Raw genomic sequence first — 19435 nt, 5'->3', positions numbered from 1 at the left:
ATTAGTAGCTCAGCTGTGTCCAACTCTCTGTGATCCCATGGACTGCATGTAGCCCACCAGGCTCCTCTGTCCGGGGAATTCTCCAGGCTAAAGAGTACTGGAGTGTGTTGCCATTTCCTTCTCCAGGGGATCTTCCTGACCCATTGATCGAACCCAGGTCTCCTGCATTGCAGGCAGATTCTTTACCATTTGAGCCAGGAGAGAAGTACTGCATTTTCCTAGGGAGGATGAGATACAAAATTGATATGCTAAAGCAGGGGTCTCCAACCTTTTTGGCACCAGGGGCCTGTTTGATTGAAGGTAATTTTTCCACAGATGGGATCAAGGGATGGTTTCAGGATGATTCAACTGCAGCAATGGGGAGCAGCTGTAAATACAGATGAGGTTTCACCCACTTACCTGCCACTCACCTCCTGCTCTGCAGCCTAGCTCCTAACAGGCCACAATACTGGTACCAGTCTATGGCCCCGTGTGTTGGGGACCCCTAAAGAGTAGCATCTCTTCAAAATTAGATCACAGTGCTGAGTCTAAATAAAGCCTTCCATTGTGTGATGATAAAATAGGTTGGGAAAATTGGGGATTTTCTTTGTGTCATGAATTGTTAAGGTCACTCCAAAAAGGGAAAAAATTGCAACTGTCTTACAGAAGGTCCAGTTCCAGGAGTAGTAATGAAATATAGCTATTAAAATTGAGTAGTAGATGCCATAATCATAATAGGTTAAGAATGGTTGAGAATACAGAGTCAAACTACCTGAAATAATAGGAAAGGCTTCATTGAGACAGAGATATTTGAGCTATGTCAGGATAAGTAATTTGTCTATAAAGAAACCGTACTTGATTTCCTGGTCTTTGTTCTACCAAAATTTTTTACCATGGTAAAATATGAATGACGATCTATCATTTTAGCTTTTTAACTGTATAATTCTGTGACATTAAATTTATCCACATTGCTATTCAACCATCATCACATCTGTCTCCAGAACTTCTTCATCTTATCCAGCTCTGTACCTAGTAGATTCTAACACCTCATTCTCCTATCTTCCTAGCTCCCTGATAACCACGACTACACTTTCTGTCTCTATGAATTTACCTACTATAGGTAGCTTTCCTATTATAATCGGTTAGCCCACTAGCCCAGCATATAGTTGGTATTCAGTACATTTCTAAATTAATGGCGGTTAGCAATTGAAACACATTGCTTATGCCAGTGGATTGCCTATATTTCTCGAGTGAACTCTTTATTTCTAATTATTGTTCTAATAACCTTATTTTTAAATTTTTTACAAAAACCTTAGTTTATATGGAAGCTTTTGTTTTCTCAACTATTTTTTCCAGTTTTATTGAAATAAATTGATCATGTAATATTGTATTAGTTTAAAGTTTACAGCATAAAGATTTGATATATGTATATATTGTGAAATGCTTGCTACAATAAGTTTACTTAACATCCATCACCTGACATGGTTAAAAAGTTTTTTCTTGTGATGATTAAGTATTTTTTATTTAATTTTTTCATGTAGTTTACTTTCCTTTTTAGACTGAATCTGGGTATGGATCTGAATCCAGCTTGCGTCGACATGGCTCAATGGTGTCATTGGTATCTGGAGCAAGTGGCTATTCTGCAACATCCACCTCCTCATTCAAGGTTTGTAATTATGAATGCTTTAAGTTAAGGCAGCATAAATTGAGTTTAGTACTGAATGTTGTGAGCAGAACTTATTTAATAGTTTCTTGAAAGAAAATCTTTCATAATTTTTCATCACAATGTTAATTTGAAAATATTAAATATTAGAATAGCAAAGTTGTCAGGCTTATTTCTCTCATTTCCTTCAGGCTTCTCACTGTCAAACAATTAATTAGTTTCAAGTGTTTCTCTGGAAACACTACATTGAACTTGACAACTCTTCCTACCCCAAGCCCTCGGTAGTAAAATACAGACCTTAAATTAAAAGATGATAAAATCCCATCCTTTGTGATACTTAAGTGAAGTCGCTCAGTCGTGTCCAACTCTTTTCGACCCCCATGGACTGTAACCTACCAGGCTTCTCCCTCCATGGGATTCTCCAGGCAAGAATACTGGAGTGGGTTGCCATTTCCTTCTCCAGGGGATCTTCCTGACTCAGGGATAGAACCCAGGTCTCCTGCACTGCCACCAGGGAAGCCCAGTGTTGATTTTGTTAACTTGGATTCCACCCCCCATCTTCTGTGTTGCAGAAGGGCCACAGTTTGCGTGAGAAGCTGGCTGAAATGGAGACCTTTAGAGATATACTGTGTAGACAAGTCGATACTCTGCAGAAGTTCTTTGACGCCTGTGCTGATGCTGTCTCCAAGGATGAGCTTCAAAGGGATAAAGGTTAATTAGGCTATTACCACTATTTTTACTTGGAGAATGAATGGATTTAAAGCCTCTTGATCTTAAAGGGTAATGTCTTTAAGTGATCAAGGTAATTATAGTCACTTTTGCTGCACATCGCTAATGTCGCACAGATTTCAGTGTCCACATAACTTGTGTACTTTAATAGCACCTTAATTAATCTGATCACCCATACCAGATGTCATTGAAGATTTTAAAATGATTTTTGAACTCTTTATTTTATTAAAAAATGTAATATCATCTTGATAATACAGAGCATTTCACATGATTATGTCTTATAAATTGTACCCTATGACAAGTCTTAAGAGACAAGCATATGTTTTTGTTAAATCCTCCACATCGGGAATCAGTTGGTCTTTTTTCCCTCCCTCTTCCTCTTCTTCCTCCCTCTTTCCTCTCTTTCTCTTCCTCTGTCTTCCTTTCCTCTGCCCTTTTTCTCATAGAGGAAGAAGTCTGGGTAATGGAATAGAATAATAATGGAATGACATGTACATATATATAAGTAATTTCTAGTGAGGTTTTTTCCTTTAAGAGTTAAGAGAGAGAGAGATGATATTTAGTTAACCTGTAATATGAATTCTAAAGATACTCTCCATTTGTTACTGCTGAATATTATTGGTGTAGTATCTGTTCTTCTGTTTTTCTCTTAATCTGCTATATAGGCAAAATGAACTACTCATAACAGTATTACTAAATAGTGCTAAGTTTATTCCCAGTATGACTAGGTTGCCTGACATGATTTTGTTTTTTGGTCTTATTAAATGTGTTTAATGTGGGTTTATATTCTTTCTGTTAACAAGATGGCTGAGTAGAACATCATGAGCTCGTCCCTTCTTACATATTCTTTTTCTGTTCTCTGTTCTTTTTTCCCTTTCTCTACCTTCTTTTGGGTTGAATATTTTTTATAATTCTATTTTTTATCTCCTTTGTTTACTTTTTGTTAAATTTGTTATTATAGTGGCTATACAGTTAAGTTATTACAGTCTACCTTCAAGTAATATACCACTTCTTTTATTGTGTAAAAACCTAGAATAATGTATTTCGATCTCTCCGCACTACTGAGGCAAAGCAGCTCCGCATTCTCTAGCCAGTTCCCTGTGTATTGTCCCAGGTCTGTGTTGTTGGGACAGACACTTTCCCTGCTCCACACAGACTTCGGGTCCTCTTCGCTGGAATCCTTGCAGACGGTTCTTTCTATGCTCTCTGTAGTTCCTCAGCTCACATGTGCTATCAGCGCTCTACACAAGACTCTCAGTGGGACCTTCTGCCCCTCCGCAGAGTTCTCTCTGTACAGCGCTCTTCTCCCAAGCACTCAGCCTTCTGAACTCTGGTGACCTTTGTCCATCTGGATTTTCAGCTCCATTTTCTCACCTCAGAGAGTACCAGGCTCCTCCCGAATTCCTCCTTACTCCACAGCTTGGAAACCCTCACCTCAGTAGACTGGACCAGTCACAGGGCTCACATCATTTGTTTCCCAGCCCTTAAGGATCACTGTCCTTTGTTGCCTGATAGCCAGTGTCTTGAAAACCATTGTTTCATATATTTTGTCTAGTTTTTTAATTTCATGCCAGAGGGTAAATTCTCTCCTTGTTGCTCCATCTTTGTCTGAAGCAGAAGTCCATATTCCTCTTAAAATACTTAATTTTACCTAAAGTAGACTTGAAATTCTTTATATTTGATACACTTTAATTTTTTGGCTCTTTAATATTTAATGTTTATTTCTCTAAAAAAATAAAAATATGGTTGAACTTCTATTTCTCATTAATTAAAAAAGTATATATACTTTTTTCCCCTATCAAATTAGACCTTACACATCAGCTTTCATTTGCTTGCAGACAGCCCTTTAAACTAAAACAAGGTAGACACAGATTTGAATTCTTCTTAATTTTTAAATGGTCTGTGTCTCCATGTCAATAGTACATAGCATTTTAAGGATGAAAGTGATGGTGGAAGGAGCGGAAATTGTCATGCATTCACAACCAAGTTGTGTAGAGGATTTGAAAAATACCTTTAAACACTATGCATGTTTGACTGTATAGCAACAGTGATGTGTGTGTGCATGCTCTGTCATGTCTGACTCTTAGTGACCCCATGGACTGTGGCTGCCAAGCTCCTCTGTCCATGGGGTTTCCTAGGCAGGACTGCTGGAGTGGGTTGCCATTTCCTTCTCCAGGGGATCTTCCTGACCCAGGGATCAAACCCACATCTCTTGCATCTCCTGCATTGCCAGTGAATTCTGTACCACTAGTGCCCCCTGGAAAGTGCAACAGTGACAGACTGATATATTAGTTTGCTAAGGCTGCTGTCACCAAAGTACTCCATCACCTGTGGCTTAAACAGCAGAAATTTATTTCCCCACAGTCTGGAAACTAAAAATGTGAGATCACGGTTTTGGCGAGTTTGGTTTCTTCTGAAACCATGAGGGTCATGAGGGAAGGATCTGTTCTAGACGTCTTTCCTTGCCTTGTGGATGAGCATCTGCTCCGCATGTCTTCACATTATCTTCCTTCATAAGTGTCCGTGTCCAAACTTCCTTCTCCTATAAGGACACTGGTCATCTTGACATATTGAGTGGGCCCATCGTCATGACCTCATTTTAACTTGATTACCTCTGTGAAGACCGTGTCTCCAAATACAGTCATAGTTTGGAGTATAGGAAGGTTAGGACGTCAACATATGAATTTTGTTGTGGTACAATTCAGCCATAACAACTAATTTCCCTATAAATGGCTATTTTGCAAAATTTTATTTTTAAGAGTACGTGCTGGGTAAAGCTGAAATAAGAACATGGAATAAGAACAGTAAGGGCCATAGTTTCTTGCTTCGACTATACATCAGAATTGCCAACCTGAGGATCTCTGTAGGTGTAGTAATACTTTCACTAAATTACCAAGACTAAATTATCTGTGACTTTAATTTTTAGAATCACACGCTTCTTTCATTGTGTGCCATTGAAATGATAATAGAAAGCTCTCATTTTAAGTGTTCAGTGTTTTTATTTAAAACATTTTATTATAATTGCTAGTAAGACTGAACGCCTCCCGCCCCACACCACCACACATACACACACTCTTCAGTAAGATTTAATTAACCATTTAGGTCCAGATAGATGGCACTGGTGGTAAAGAACCTACCTGTCAATGCAGGAGATGTGGGTTTGATCCCTAGGGTCAAGAACATCCCCTGGAGGAGAAAATGGCAACCTACTCCAGTATTCTTGACTTAAGAGCCCCATAAAAGAGGAGTTTGGTGGGCTACAGTCCATAGGGTCACAGAGTCAGACAGGACCAAAGCAACTTAACACACACACAAAAACAAGATATATATACATATTGAAAGTAAAGGTTCTGATCTTGTTTTTCTAGTCATTATTACTTTGATGACTTAAAATACTTATCAATTTCTGCACATCTCTTTGCTCTCTAACATGGATGTTGTTACACAAGCACATGATTGTGAGATTTAAATTAGAATATATATGTTAGCACTGTGCTTAGTAGCAAAAAAATCAATAATAGCTGCTGTTATTAATATGGTTAATTTGGATAATCACAGGGATAATGAAAGCAGGAATGTATAAGATCCAAAGATGGAATTTAGCATAATAGATATGAGTGTTGGTGAGGGAGAGACTGGTCTGATTGGGATGGGAGATTTGTATTAGGACAATATTTCAAACCATGTCAGATATCCCTTAAAGGTGCTTCAGTATGGACAAGGAGTACTTAGTTGGGAAGGGAAGGGGAAAGGCCACTTTTTTACCAAGAGGAGCTTTTGTTTTCATCAGTTTTATATGTTGATTATTTGCTTTAAAAAAAAAAAAAAGGTTGAAAATTCCTGTTTGATAGTACTAGGCTAGTGAATAGTTAGGGAGATGAAAGCAAATCTTTAGTAACCCAAGGTAGATGCTGAGGAGATGAAAGAAGTGCAAAAATTTCAGTATTGAAGACCAGTTAATCATGGTAGTATTGAGCCAAGATCAGGATCCTGTCTGAGGACGATTGATGACTTAAAGTCAGAGCAGCTTTATGGTAGTTAATTTCTTAAAGTGAAAGTGAAGTTGCTCAGTCATATCCAACTCTTTGCGACCCCATGCACAGTAGCCTACCAGGCTTTTCCGTCCATGGGATTTTCCAGGCAAGAGTACTGGAGTGGGTTGCCATTTCCTTCTCCACGGTATCTTCATGACCCAGGAATCTAACCCGGGTCTCCCGCATTGCAGGCAGACGCTTAACCCTCTGAGCCACCAGGGAAGCCTGTTTCTTAGAATTGACCTTATTTGCAAATTATTGATGAGAAGCCAGAGATCCACAGAATCTGGAAATTTGATTAATCTAGAAACTAAAGTATTTGCAGAAGCTAAAATATGGATATTGAAGTCTGTAGGAATGATGGGCGTGGAAAAGAAACATGTCAGTTGGATACTGATAGCAGTTAGCTGCTGATAAAATAGTAGGTGTTAGTATTAATAGATAATGGCAGCTTGTGGTTTGAAAATTATTATAAATAAGTACGAGTTTTTCAGGTAATAAAAAAATGAAATAGCCCACTAATTAGAAAATGGTAATACTGAATAAAGGTATTTTCCATTTAGTCAGGGAAGGAATAAGAAATAGGAATAGGCTTTGCTTCCATTAGAGAGTTAAAATAGATGAAATGTTCCTTGTAGAGCCAAATTGCTCCTGATATAAGGAAATGTAGACAAGAAGTAAGACATTAGTTTAATGTGAAGATTTCTCTTGTAGAAAGGGAGTTCAGCAAAAGATAATATTAGGTTGATAACAAACGCAATTATGATTTCAGACCATGAATTTTAAATCATTATTGTTGTTCAGTTGCCAAGTCGTGTCCGACTCTTTGCAGCCCCATGGACTGCAGCACGACTAGACTCAAACACATCTTTATTAATCAAAATAAGAATCATTACAATTAACACATTTTTGCCAATGAGAAATAAAGTTGTTTATTCCTGCAGCATAAAAATCCATGCTTTGGGATTCAGTGAACTGTTGGAAAGCATTTTCTGCATCTTGTTAGTTGTGGAAGTATTTTCCCTGCAAAAAGTTGTCTAGATGCTTGAAAAAGTGATATTTGGTGAGAGCTCAGTAAATATGGTGGTTGAGGCAAAACTTTGCAGCCTAATTTGTTCAACTTTGGAAGCATGGGCTGTGCAAGGTACAGTCGGGCGTTGTCCTGGAGAAGAATTGGGCCCTTTCTGTTGACCAGTGCCAGCTGCCAGCATTGCAGCTTTCAGTGCATCTGATCAATCTGTTGAGCATGCTTCTCAGATACAATGGTTTTGCCAGGATTCAGAAAGCTGTAGTGGATCAGACCGGCTACTACAGACCACGGAACAGTGCATGTTTGGCTTTGGGAAGTGCTTTGGAGCTTCTTGGTCCAACACTGAACTGGTCGTCATTGGTTGTCCTGTACAATGCACTGTTCATCACATGTCACAATCTGATCAAGAAATAGTTGTTGCTATGTAGATTAAGAGAAGACAACACTAAAATGATGATTTTTTAAAATTTCCAGTCAGCTCATGAGGCGCCACTTATCAAGCTTTTTCACCTTTCTAATTTGCTTCAAATGCTGAAGGACCATAGAATGGTTGATGCTGAATTCTTCAGCAACTTCTCGTTTAGTTGTAAGAGGATCATTTTTGATGATGGCTGTCACCTGTCATTGTCACCAGCCAGCCACTAGGCTGCTCATCCTCAAGGCTCTTGTCTCCTTTACAGAACTTCTTGAGCCCCCATAGCACTGTATGTTTGTTAGCAGTTCTGGGCCAAATTCATTGTTGATGTTGTGAGTTGTCTGCACTGCTTTATGAACCATTTTGAACTCAAATGAGAAAATCACTTAAATTTGCTTTTTGTCTTGTATCATTTCCATAGTTTAAAATAAATATAAAATAAGTAATAAATCATTAGCAAAAAAAGCAAGAAATGTGCATTAAAATGATATATAACATATTTATTTAGAATGTATTCTAATATCAAATGGCAAATTTCAACAATGCAAAAGCTGCAGTTACTTTTGCTCCCACCTAATAAACCGAAGAAGCCATTCAAAAATATAGAATAAGGTTGGTGGCTGAGGTTTAGAAATTGATGAAGCAGAATTTTAGAAATTTTAGAAATTTAGAAGCAGAATACATAGTGTAGAGGATTCATATGTTAGGCAGTATAAAAGGAGAGTATTGTATAGAAGAAAGAGGTATGTTGAAGAACACAGGGGATTCTGTATTTCCTGGAATTGGATAAGTTAAAAGGAATATCCAGGCACAGACATATTGGGATGAATTAAAATCGGTATCACAACTGTAAGTCATTATATTTTCCCTGCGTATCCTGGAGGCAAGATAAAGTATCTTCTTTATGTATTGATACCATTACCATCCTCTTCAATCTTTGTAGGCCTCTGGCAGAATTACAAAATCTCCCCAAGGTAAGGAGGAAGAGATATGAAGACTCAAAGGACAGAATAATTTATATCTCAGTACTATCCTTTACAAAACTGAGAATGGATATGATTTTTATAATAATGTATTTAAAGACATTTCACAGCATACTTATTGGACATCCATTGATGAGCACTGAGAATACAAAGATGAATAAGATCGTGCATTCAGGGAATCCAGAGGATATTTAATCAGTTGAACATAAGAATAAACTGGTTGATTTCTGTTTGCTTTCATCCTGATATTCTTAAAATATATTTTACTTAGTGGTAGAAGATGATGAAGATGACTTTCCTACGACACGTTCTGATGGAGACTTCTTGCATAATACCAATGGCAATAAGGAAAAGGGTAAGTAAGAAAGTTTTCTCTCTTAGGGTATGTGGAAAAAATATACTTTCTAAAGTTACATAGTAACTATTTAACAGGAATAATTGTTTAATGGAGTAATTGGAAAAAGTCTTTTTTTAAGTTGGAATATGAAAGTTTTTTCTAGGAAAAGACATGGAGGTAAAATACAGTCTGACATTAAATAATATGAGAGCTTATCTGACAAATATTTCTTTCTAAATTTTAGACATTGGCCATTTATTTCAGTAGTGTTTGGTAGAATCAGTTTCTAGTACTGAAAAAATATTTGTTAGGAAAGATTGTAATGGAGCTTGAATGTTTCTTTAATGTTATTTCTGTCTTTAATGTTCTTTTCTCTTTCCACTTGATAAGCTGGTGTTGCAATGTATTTAACCAGTGTTACTAAAGGAAAATTATTGAAATAGCTGCTTTCATAGCACAGTTGTTCATAAACTCAGGAACAAGGTGGTTTATTTCATATATCAGTTAATAACGAGTTACTTTTTGGATGGAATTCCTAATTTTTCATTAGATATCTGTGTTTTTAACAACACAGATGAACATGGAGGGCATTATGCTAAGAAATAAACCAAAGACAAATAACACGTGGTATCACATATATGTGGTATCTGCTGGGAGAAGTTAAGGTTGCAACAGAAACCTGTGACTTGTAGTCAGTGCTTTCTTTTAATATATTCTAAGAAAAAGCTGACATGGATTCTTAAAACTTTAAGTTGCAAATAAGCCTTTGTGAGAAAAATAAGTTAATCTAATTATGCTTATTTTTGCTGAAGTTAAGAAAGAATATGAAGTAAAATCTGATTGTTTTTCAGTTGCTAAGTCCTATCTGACTCTTTGCGACCCCATATATTGCAACATGTCAGGCTTTCCCTGTCCTTCACTATCTCATGGAGTTTGCTCAGATTCATGTCCATTGAGTCAAGGATCCTATCTAACCATTTTGTCCTCTGTTGCCCTCATCTCCTTTTGCCTTCAATCTTTCCCAGCACCAACTGTTTTCCAGTGAGTCAGCTCTTTGCATCAGGTGGACATAGTATTGGAGCTTCAGCTTCAGTATCAGTCCTTGCAGTGAATATTCAAGATTGACTTCCTCTAGGATTGACTAGTTTGATCTCCTTTCAGTCCAAAGGACGCTCAAGAGTCTTCTCTAGCACCATAGTTCAAAAGCATCAATTCTGTGCTCAGCCTTCTTTATGGTCTAACTCTCACATCTATACATGATGACTGTTGGAAAAACCATAGCTTTGACTACATGGACCTTTGTCAGTAAAATAACATCCCTGCTTTTTAATACACTGTCTAGGTTTGTCATTGCTTTTCTTCCAAGGGGCAAGCATCTTTTAATTTCATGGCTGCAGTTACCATCTGCAATGATTTTGGAGCCCAAGAAAATAAAGTCTGTCACTGTTTTCATTGTTTGCCCATCTATTTGCCATGAAGTGATGGGCTCGGATCCCATGATGTTAGTTTTCTGAATGTTGAGTTTTAAGCCAGCTTTTTCACTCTCCACTTTCATCTTCATCAAGAGGCTCTTTAGTTCCTCTTCACTTTCTGCCATAAGGGTGGTGTCATCTGCAATCTGAGGTTATTGATATTTCTCCCGGCAATCTTGATTCTAGCTTGTGCTTCATCCAGCCCAGAATTTTGCATGATGTACTCTACATGTAAGTTAAATAAGCAGGGTGACAATATATAGCCTTAATGTACTCTTTACCCAATTTGGAACCAGTCCGTTGTTCCGTGTCTGGTCCTAAGTGTTGCTTCTTGACCTGCATGAAGATTTCTCAGGAGGCAGGTAAGGTAGTCTGGTATTTCCATCACTTGAAGAATTTTCCACACTTTGTTGTGATCCACACAGTCAAAGGCTTTAGAGTAGTCAATGAAACAGAAGTAAATGTTCTTCTGGAATTCAAGGAAAAATATATAGAACAGTGGAATAGAATTGAGAGTCCAGAAGTAAACCTTATTTCATAGTAAAATAAATATGATCTTTTATAAGAGTGAACACAAGAAAAAGAAAATAGGTTTTCAGACAGCTTTATTGAGATGTAATTAACATACCATACACTATATATATATTTAAAGTGTACAGTTTGGTCAGTTTTAATATTATCATAGTGCTATCACCACCATCAAGACTGTCCTTGAAAAGTTGTCTGCCTCCATCCCTTTTGTCTTCCCTTTCTCTCCACTTCTCAGCCGGCCACAGCCCTTCTGTCACTGTAGATTAGTCTGCATGTTCTAGAATCTAATGAATTCAGTTTTTCTTGCCTGATCTCTTTCTTCGTTTGAAATTTCTCATTGTTATGCGTATCATTATTCAGTGTCTTTTCATTGCTGAATAGTATTCCCTTGTACAGATGACGTGACAGGTTTCTTCAGTCCATTTGGCTGTTGGTGGAAATTTGGGTTGTTTACAGTTTGGAGCTGTTATAAATAATGGTCCTATGAACATTCAAACACAATATGTTTTTTTATGGACATATATTTTATTTCTTTGGAGAGATGGCATAGTTGAATCATATGGTAGGCATATATTTAACTTTTTAAAAACCTTCCACACTACTTTTCACCAGTCATATTTGAGAGCTCAAGTTCCTCCATATCCCCACTGACTCTTGATGTGGTCAGTCTTTTAAAATTTTAGTCTTCTAATAGGTGTATAGTGGTATCTCACTGTAGTTTTAATTTGCTTTTTTCCTGTATCTATAAGTATTGAGCAACTTTTTATCTGCTTATTTGCTGTTCATATTTCTTCTTTGGTGAAATGTGTATTCAGATCTTTTGCTCAATTTTCAATTAGATTATATTTTCCTGTTGAGATTACTGTGTATTGTATTGATATATTAATATACTGAGATATCTATATTAATGTGTAATATATATATGGATAGATAGATAAAGAATATGTCCTTTATCATATGTATTCTGTGCAAAGATTTTTTTTTCCAGTCTGTGGTTTGTTTCATCATTCCTTTAAAAAAATTTTATGTGGATATTATATATATTTGAGGTGAGACTTCCCAGGTGGCTCATTGGTAAAGAATCCACCTGCCAAGCAGGAGATGTGAGTTCAGTCTCTAGGTCAGGAAAATCCCCTGGGAAAGGAAATGGCAACCCTCTTCAGTATTCTAGCTTGGGAAATCCCATGGACAGTGGAGCCTAGTGGGCTAAGTCCTTGGGATTGAAGCGAGTCAGACACAACTGAGCAACTAAACAACAACAGAAACATACTCAAGGTGTTCAGTATAGTGATTTGGGGTATATGGTTATGCTGAAACGATTACTGCAGTCAAGTTCATTAACATATTTTTCTCAGTTACCATTATTTTATTATTAACTATAGATTAGCTCTCTACACTTACTTATCCCACAACTGCAACTCCCATTCTTTTAACAGTGCCTTCAAGAGTAGAAATTTTAAAGTTTGATGAAGTTTAGTTTGTCAGTTTAATTTTTGGATTGTCGCTTTGCTGTCATATCTACATTATGAGTTTTTAAAGTTGGAAGTATTATTTCATTTATAAGAGTTCTATTGAAATGGTTTCTTATAACTATAGTGATCTGGGACTTCCCTGACTGTCCAGTGATTAAGACTCCATGCTTCCAATGAAGGGGGTTGTGGGTTCAAACCGTAGTCAGGGAACTAAGATTATACATACTGCACGTGGTGGCCCAAAAATAAATGAATGAAGCTTAAAGATATTATTCTGTCTTGTTTGCATCTTATGAGTTTTTTTTAAGGTTGTTCATTTAATTCAAAGACTAACTTTAAATTAAAATTATAATATATGAACATAACCATTTTTATGTATGTATTGGTCCCAGAATTATATTCAGACATTTACTTAAGTTTCTTATATTACCTTATTCATTTCGGCATTTTCTCCTCATATTTTTTTTAAATTCAGGTTTTCTCAAAATATAAGGTAGTTCTTGCCATAATTAGGTCTCACTCTAGGCTATCCGTTATTATTAAATTATTATTTCTTTTACCACTTACTTACTGGATACTGCTTGGCAAACAGATTTCAGGAAGCAGAATCAGAGAAAAGGACTTGAGAGTGCATATGTTGTCCCAAGCTTCTTTGCTTATAGAGATGGATGGAAATTTTTAAGTGTTGGCCAACAGGAAGGCAACTTCATTTTGAAAGTTCTTCTCTTATAGTTTTCTAAAAAATATCTAATTTTAAGTTGTAATGAAGAATGATTTCTTTGTTATAAAGATTTATAGTGAATAATTTTTTTTCCCCAGTATTTCCACATGTAACACCAAAAGGAATTAATGGTATAGACTTTAAAGGTGAGGCGATAACTTTTAAAGCAACTACTGCCGGAATCCTTGCTACACTTTCTCATTGTATTGAGTTAATGGTAAAACGTGAGGATAGCTGGCAAAAGAGAATGGACAAGGTAAGATTCTCTTTTCTTCTTTTAAAAAAATAATCAGATTTTCTTTATATACCAATTAAACATTTAAACCTAAGTAACTTCTTAGGGAAAGATCTTTTGGGTTGTTAGAAGTAGCAGGTGGTACTAATTCTCTAAAACTTTAGAACATCTTAAATTCATTTTATTAATGAGATTCATTGGTTATGTATTTGGTTACTGTGTGGTATGCGTTCTTCATTGGATTTTAACATAAAAGTTTTTCTAATGATAATAGTAATGCTTGGAATAGAAGTATGAACCATTTAACATTTCCTAGCTTTATTGTTTGGAGAAGGAAATGGCAACCCACTCCAGTGTTCTTGCCTGGAGATTCCCAGGGACGGGGGAGCCTGGTGGGCTGCCGTCTGTGGGGTCGCACAGAGTCGGACACGACTGAAGCGACTTAGCAACAGCAGCAGCTTTATTGTCTAAGACATGAATGTATACTTAAGTTATATGAACTACTTGGTGTATATAAAAAATACCAATTTATAAAGTTAAATATTAACTTACTGCGTTCATGGTTGTGTATGTTTTCCAACATCACTGGTGTCGCTTAACACACATTTTGTTGTTCATTGAACATTTGCTTTCTGTTCCCCTTCCCTACCTTTGTTTAAACTGCAGCACTGATGATAATGTTATAATATGAATTTTTAGTTGTAAGTGTGAAGTAGAATTTGGCTCAGTGAATTTGTTTAGTAGGAAAACTTTTGTTTATAATTTAATATCATAAAAATGTTAGAACCAAAGCATATCTTAGAGAATTTAGTTGTAGTGCAGTGCCATCATTTTATAGAAGCACCAGCTGAGGCCCAGAGGCTTGTCTAGAGGTATTAAGTAGCAGAATTAGAAGAATTTTACTCTTCTGTATTTTAACTCAGAATCGTATCACCCATTAGTGAGTCATACTGCTTGCAGTATTTGGAGGTCTTAGCAATTTGAGCAGAACACTAAGGAAAGCAGTGTCATCACTGATGTAATAGCAGAATGGCTATAGTTTAATAGCGCTTGATGTTTAAAAAAGGTTAGCATGTTCTCGGGTGTAGGTGAAAGTAAGCCAGGTTGATTGACTATATGTTTTCTTTTAAAACCAAGCAGTAAGGTACATTTAAAATATTCATTTAAGGTACATACAGGTACTTCATTATTATTCTGGAGTCAAATTGTTTGTTATACCATCAGCGATTTCAGTTGTAGATCATAGTGAATTTTTAGAGGAGTCACACACAAAAATAAAGTGTGAGAAAACAGGACACCCCCTTAAATTCACTAGACTACCCCTTCGAGAGAACCTTTCAACTTGTCCGGATTAGCTTATTCAAAACTTTTGGGTAGCTTTCTCTTAAGCACCCCCACCCCCAGTCTACTAATCCTTCCCTAGAGAGTCACCATCTCCAGTCATGTGCTCTAACGACACTGCCTAAAAAAATCCATTAATGACACATGTCTTCCCCATCTTTTTGGCAGTCAAATTTCTTATTTGAAAAGGGACATGGATTTGTAGTTGTGTTCAATATTGGTAATCTTATCCATTCTCTTTCTTTACTGAGTAGCACCAGGTAGACTGTATCAAAGAATCTGTGAAAAAAAAAAAACACTTTTTTGGTACCATATTTAGCCAAATAACAGCACAAAAGATGGTAGTATTAATTGAAATCTGCATACAACTGTAATTTATAGTGCTCTTACAAGTTTCATTCACCTTTTCCACCATCACGTTTTTCCTCAAGGTTGATATAGAGTCCCAGTTACATTTTGCAGGAAATGTAAATGCATGTGTGCATATACAGTATATGCACATATATTTAGTATGTATGTACATATATATTCTTATATATATACACACACTCTGTAAAGATTAGGAAATTCTTGAATAGAGAGAGTTGTTTATCAACAAACATGTCCTTGGCTCAGCTGGTAAAGAATCCGCCTGCAGTGCAGGAGACCTGGGTTCGATCCCTGGGTTGGGAAGACCCCCTGGAGAAGGGAAAGGGCTACCCACTCCAGTATTCTGGCCTGGAGAGTTCCATAGACTGTATGGTCCATGGGGTCGCAAAGAGTTGGACACGACTGAGCTACTTTCACTTCACTTAGGTAATTGATATAATTGGGAAGGAAAGTACAGTGATAACAATATGGTTTAATTGAAATTGTGTTTTTTTCAAGAAGTATTTCTATGCTTGTTGTGTGCTAAACTGTAAGCTGGAAATGAGGAAACAGTAAAGAACAGGAAGTCATTCTTGAAGGATGTTAAAATCTAATGAGAGCAATTAGATACGTGATAGTTGATAAAATAATAGCTATTTAATAGCTGTATACCTTTTATGTATATTTCTAATATGTTTATCTAGTATATAGTAGATATACATATATAGTAGATATGTATAATATATATGTAAAGCTCTATAGTCTCCAATTTTATGTTTAATAGCTCTTATGTAGATTTCTAACATTATATCCATTGTTCTTACAGTTAAATAATTTAAAATTAATATTCTTCAGTGTTGATGGTTTTTCTCAGTTACCTGTATAAATAATTCCTTCTTTTATAGAAGTATACTTAATTTTTAGCCAGTTATGTCCAAGAATTCTAAGATTAAGCAATTTTAGTTGTTAATATTAATAAGAGAAAACCTACTCATCAAAGATGTTTGCTTATATTAATAGATTCACAGGTGTATAATTTCACATGTTTATTCACTTTCCTCAAGGTCTTTCTAGTGTTATTGCTGTTCCGTGTGTTTTTGTTTTGCTCATTTTTTTAAATTAAGGTTTAATATATATACAGTGAAGTGTACCAATCTTAAATGTACTGCTAGATGAGTTTTATACATATGTATACTCCCCTGTGGCCACTACTGAAATCAAAATATGGACATTTTATAACCCCCCCCCCCCCCCCGTTTTTCATGCCTCTTCCTACTCCGTACCATACCACGGCCTCAAGAAGTAACCACAGTTTTAACTTATTAGTATATCCTTATAGATTAGTTTTGCCTGTTCTTGGACAGCATGTAAATGGAATCATACAAAATATACTCTTCTGTGTGGCTACCCCCTCCCCAACACTGATTGTGAAGTTCCTTCATCTTGTAACCTTTAGTGATAATTTGTTGTTTTTTATTGTTATAGAGTATTATTCCTGTATACTGTTCTTTATATGATGCATTTTCATTCTATGACTTTACTGTGTTTTTTCCTTTTTCCTACTGATGGGCATTTTTTAATTTTGGCTCTTGTGAATAAAGCTGCTGTGAGCATTGTTATGTGTATTTTTGGTGGATATATGCACTGTTTTCATTTGGGCATATACCAAGCAGTAGAATTTATCAGTTCATGAGGTATATACTTAGCTTTAGGTGTATAGAGGTAGACAGTTTTCCAAAGTAGTTATATCAGTTTATAGTCCCACCAGCAAGTAAGTGAGAATTCTAGTTGCTTTTCACCCTTGACAGCACTTGGTATTGTCATTTTTTTGTGAGTGATTTTTTATATTTTAATTTTAGCCATTCTGATGGTTCTGTAGTCCTGTCTTCATTTCAGAACACAACAGTTTGTAGGCCCAGTATACTAATTCATTGATTTGCACTAACTTAATTCAGATGGGTTTTTAGAAGTGGTTAAGCTCTTTGTGGGTTCTCTTTGGACTTTAACCCTTAAATATTTGAGGTGAAGGAATAAAGGTGTTAGATTCTTTATATTAATAGTAATTTTGTTGGGCTTTAATATCAGATTTGATCCATTGCAGTCCATTGTTCTAAAAAAGAAAGTTTGAGGTTGGTGCCAAGGCCAACCTTTTAAAATTTTCTCCTTGGATCTTTTAGCAGATTCTGAGAGCTATAGACCTTATCTATAAAAGCAGAAGGTTAAAGTAGAAATCTAAGCTCTTTTTCAGCTATAAAATAATTTAATCCAGCAGTTGGAAAGTATAAGAAACATCTAGAATATCTTTTTTGCAGTTACTGGTTTTACCAGTTATTGAGTTATTTTTTTCCTGGCATCCATTACTTGCTTTTTTTCTCTATAACAAAATAAATTTAGCTCCTACTGGGGGAAACAGACATATTAATATATATTATAGACGTTTCTCTGATGCTAATTTATCTTTTTTTTTTTTTTTGACATGTAGACACTTTGGTAGTTACTTAATCCATGTAAATATATAACCTACCTAGTGTGTGTGTGTTAGATGCTCAGTCATGTCCAACTCTTTGCGACCCCATGGACTGCAGCCTGTCAGGCTCCTGTGTCCGTGGAATTCTCCAGGCAAGTATACTGGAGTGGGTTGCCACTTCCTTCTCCAGACCTACCTAGTAGGTGATCTTAACGGTAGCTTGTATGTGATATATGACCCAGAAAAAAAGTGTTTTCTTGGGCAGAAGAATACTCATGTTTTTCTTTTCTTTTCTTTTTTTTTAGCAGAAGAAAATTCTTACAGGAGTAAAAGTTATTTTTTTGGCCAAATTATAAAATTTTGGTGAAATGTAAAAAAAATTCCATATCACATGATAAATTCTTCATCTGGTTTTATTTTTTAAAGGAAAGTGAGAAGAGAAGAAGGGTGGAGGAAGCATACAAAAATGCCATGACAGAACTTAAGAAAAAGTCCCACTTTGGAGGACCAGATTATGAGGTATGAAATTACAGTTTTGGTCTTAGAAAAAGAAACACCTAGAAAAAACATAATATATATTTATGTCACAAAAGTGATTTTTATATTATGCTTTTGTAACCTTTAAATATTTTGAATATTTTATAATATATATGCTAGGCTTACCCTGAAAAGATTTTTTTTTTCCTACAAAACTTTAAAAGGCTCATTACTAGCCCTGTCTACTTTATAGGACAAGTTTCTGTCTAGCCTGTGAGGGTTATACTTATTGATATTACCTTGTAACTCTTTCTTTTTTTTAAATTTTATTATTTGAAATCAATAGATGCATTATTTTTTTGCCTACGCTGTGAAGCATGTGGACTCTTAGTTCCCTGACGAGGGATTGAACCTGTGTTCTCTGCATTGGGACTGCAGAGTCTTAACCACTGGACCTCCAAGGAGGTCCCTAATTCTGTTTTTTTGTTTTTGTGTTTTTAAATAAAAGCAACCTACAGAGGAAAACTCCCAAGAACTTGACTGGTGAAACATTTTAGTCTGTGCTGTATACTATGAGGTCTTAGCCATAGCAGAGCATGAACTGTTCTAATTGCCTCACCTTTATGTTTGAAAATTGTCTGAAATCAGCTTCTTTACCCATTTTGTTATTTGTTAAGCAGTTCGTAGAATCTGCGTCTCCATATATACACACATGTAGGAATGCAAGGAGTATCATTGACATGGAAGTAAAATGTTTTAAAAAAAGACATTAGATTGTATTTAAGAAAGTAGAAGAAAAATTCCTTGCCATTCTTATTCTAGAAAGGAAAAAAAGACCCACTATTGACAATATTTTTTATGTTGGGATTGATTTCCAGCTGTGAAAATCCATAGTGTGAAGTCTCGAGCGATAATATTTTTAAATTAATAAGCTGTCATTTCATTCCTTCTAGAATGTATAAAAATTACATAATCAGCTATTGTCTTGGATTTTAAAGTCTAGATTACTGAAATATTAGCTGTTAAAACAAAAACTTTAATTTTTATTCTGAAGCCGAGCAGGTTGATTTGCTATTTTAGGTTTGTTTGGGGGTAACTATGAGCCTTTACAATTTGCCCTATTTTTTTCTTACTGCAAAGATGCACTGGCATGTCCAGTCACATCAGTTGGTTCAGATGTGTGATGTACGTTGCCATGTGT

The 19435-nt window shown here is 35.9% G+C and overlaps 1 protein-coding gene across 5 annotated transcripts in view; it reads left to right on the top strand.

Annotated features, from left to right (window-relative positions):
- The window catches only part of CERT1 (ceramide transporter 1), a 120816-nt gene that overhangs the window by 61611 nt on the left and 39770 nt on the right, over positions 1 to 19435 (top strand). For all 5 annotated transcript variants that reach the window (XM_065941125.1, XM_065941123.1, XM_065941122.1 and 2 more), the window contains 5 exons: positions 1538 to 1645; positions 2215 to 2353; positions 9105 to 9188; positions 13465 to 13622; positions 18184 to 18276. In XM_065941125.1, the coding sequence (XP_065797197.1) occupies positions 1538 to 1645; positions 2215 to 2353; positions 9105 to 9188; positions 13465 to 13622; positions 18184 to 18276 (582 nt within the window). The remainder of the gene's footprint in view (positions 1 to 1537; positions 1646 to 2214; positions 2354 to 9104; positions 9189 to 13464; positions 13623 to 18183; positions 18277 to 19435) is intronic.

Source organism: Muntiacus reevesi, chromosome 7, assembly GCF_963930625.1.
Source record: "Muntiacus reevesi chromosome 7, mMunRee1.1, whole genome shotgun sequence".
Lineage (NCBI taxonomy): Eukaryota > Metazoa > Chordata > Mammalia > Artiodactyla > Cervidae > Muntiacus > Muntiacus reevesi.
The sequence above is the reverse complement of the archived record's forward strand: the minus strand, read 5'-3'. Positions and strand labels throughout refer to the sequence as shown.